This window comes from Rosa chinensis, chromosome 1 (genome assembly GCF_002994745.2).
Source record: "Rosa chinensis cultivar Old Blush chromosome 1, RchiOBHm-V2, whole genome shotgun sequence".
NCBI classification, from domain to species: Eukaryota; Viridiplantae; Streptophyta; class Magnoliopsida; order Rosales; family Rosaceae; genus Rosa; species Rosa chinensis.
The window spans coordinates 294,080-295,787 of record NC_037088.1 but is presented as its reverse complement, the minus strand read 5'-3'; the positions used below and the strand labels follow the sequence as shown (position 1 = coordinate 295,787).

The window sequence follows — 1,708 nt, the reverse complement described above, 5'->3', positions numbered from 1 at the left end:
GCATTAGAAATAGAGTTAAACAGCTAAATGTTCTAGAGAACTTGTACTAAACCTTCTGACACTCCACCCATGAAATTGCATGATGATTTGTTAAAGAACCAAAGTAGGCGATTTTTTGATAAAAGTGGATCCATGATGTCATGAATACGCTGAATGATGATATGATGTCGTCAATTCCATTGAAGAAATGGAACCGACCGTATCATCATTAATTGTTAATGGTGTTGCCCTTGGTGGAAGTGGAAGTGGCACTGGGTTGGTGAAGTTAAGCCAGCTCTTGCATTGTTTACCCGTGTCGTTGGTCCGCGTGCATAATCATCATCATGATCCATCTTCCACTTATTTCGTCCGAGCTAACCGGCCAGTACCACCTCGATCAAGCTCTGTATCTTAATTATAAATAGGCACAAGTATATCGTAGGTTTGAATTGATCCAACTCCTCTTATTGAAATGGCCGCGTTGGGGTTTGAGAACTACAAAGCCGTGAGATCACAGAGGTCAGTAGTAGTAGTTGTACTGGTGTTAATGTTAACAACAACAACAACAGTTAAAGTAGTCGACGGAGGAGCGGTCGACGAATGTGCGCAGCAGCTAGCAGGGATGGCCACTTGTCTGCCTTACGTTCAGGGTGAAGCCATGGCTCCAACACCGGACTGTTGCAGTGGTCTGAAACAAGTCCTGAGCACAAATAAAACGTGCCTCTGCGTTATCATTCAAGATCGCAACGACCCTGATTTGGGCCTGCAGATCAATGTCACTCTTGCTTTGGGCCTGCCTTCCGTCTGCCACGTCGCCGCCAATATCTCCAAGTGTCCCGGTAATGCCCATGCCCTGGCCTCCATCATGGATTTAGTGTGTGTCTGAGATTGATTTCTGAGCTGATTATTAGATCGGTGCATATGCAGAACTTCTACACTTGGATCCCAAATCACCAGAAGCTCAAGTGTTCTATCAGTTACAGAACAACTCTACGCAAACCGCCGCCAATGGTCCTGCTCCAGGTCCAAGTAGTATGTACAATAAATATATCATTGAGATTGCAGATAATTTGGGGCTGTGCCCAAGATTGAAAGTGATCGTTATTCGTTAACTACTTAATTAGACCTAGCTACTATTTCATTCGTAATAAAATTATTTTGTCTCGCTAGGTACAGCAGCAGCTGGAGGTCCCGTGAGTGGCATAAGTTCTAACAGCGGGGCAGCTCGACAGAATGGCGGCATGTTTTTGGTTGGATACTCCTGGGGCTTCACCTTCATGTTATATACAGTTTTTGCTCATGTTCATCTAGATGCTTGAAATGGATTGTACTCTCCTAATAGAGAAATAAAGAAAAAAAAAATTATATCATGACCAGTTGATGCTAGGTCATATGAATCCATCGCCTCTCTTGTATATATTATCCGACGCATCGTCCTTACTTGGATACTAAAACTAAAAGGAGTAAAATTATATGTTAAATGAATGAAAGGGATGTGCAATTTTCTATATATACTAGCAACGTGCCCGCATTTCCTCGCGGGTGATATTATGATATTAATGGAAAATAGATCAACTAAACAGAATAGATGTTATTTATTTTTTAGATGTTTGGCTAATTACACTTTTATACTTTTATCTATTTATATTCTATTAACTTAATTTGATAATTATGTTATCGAAGGGTATTATAGGTACTTCAAAATTTGGTGAAGCATTTTGACACCAAA

At 40.9% G+C, this 1,708-nt stretch overlaps 1 protein-coding gene across 2 annotated transcripts; it reads left to right on the top strand.

Annotated features, from left to right (window-relative positions):
- The first annotated feature begins 246 nt into the window (after positions 1-246).
- Positions 247-1,489, top strand: LOC112180421 (non-specific lipid transfer protein GPI-anchored 14). 2 transcript variants are annotated; one of them, XM_024318982.2, is made up of 3 exons: positions 247-818; positions 907-1,002; positions 1,150-1,489. In XM_024318982.2, the coding sequence occupies exons 1-3, from the start codon at positions 452-454 to the stop codon at positions 1,296-1,298; spliced, it is 612 nt and encodes a 203-aa protein (XP_024174750.1). In that variant the 5' UTR covers positions 247-451; the 3' UTR covers positions 1,299-1,489. The 2 variants fall into 2 exon arrangements, with proteins under 2 accessions (XP_024174750.1, XP_024174743.1); XM_024318975.2 differs by having other exon boundaries at positions 251-818; positions 907-1,011.
- The last annotated feature ends 219 nt before the right edge of the window (positions 1,490-1,708 follow it).

Coding starts and splice junctions, on each gene's coding strand:
- LOC112180421 (XM_024318975.2), top strand. CDS start 452: ATGGCCGCGTTGGGGTTTGAGAACTACAAAGCCGTGAGATCACAGAGG. Junction 819..906: donor CAATATCTCCAAGTGTCCCG/GTAATGCCCATG, acceptor GTGCATATGCAG/AACTTCTACACTTGGATCCC. Junction 1,012..1,149: donor TCCTGCTCCAGGTCCAAGTA/GTATGTACAATA, acceptor TTGTCTCGCTAG/GTACAGCAGCAGCTGGAGGT.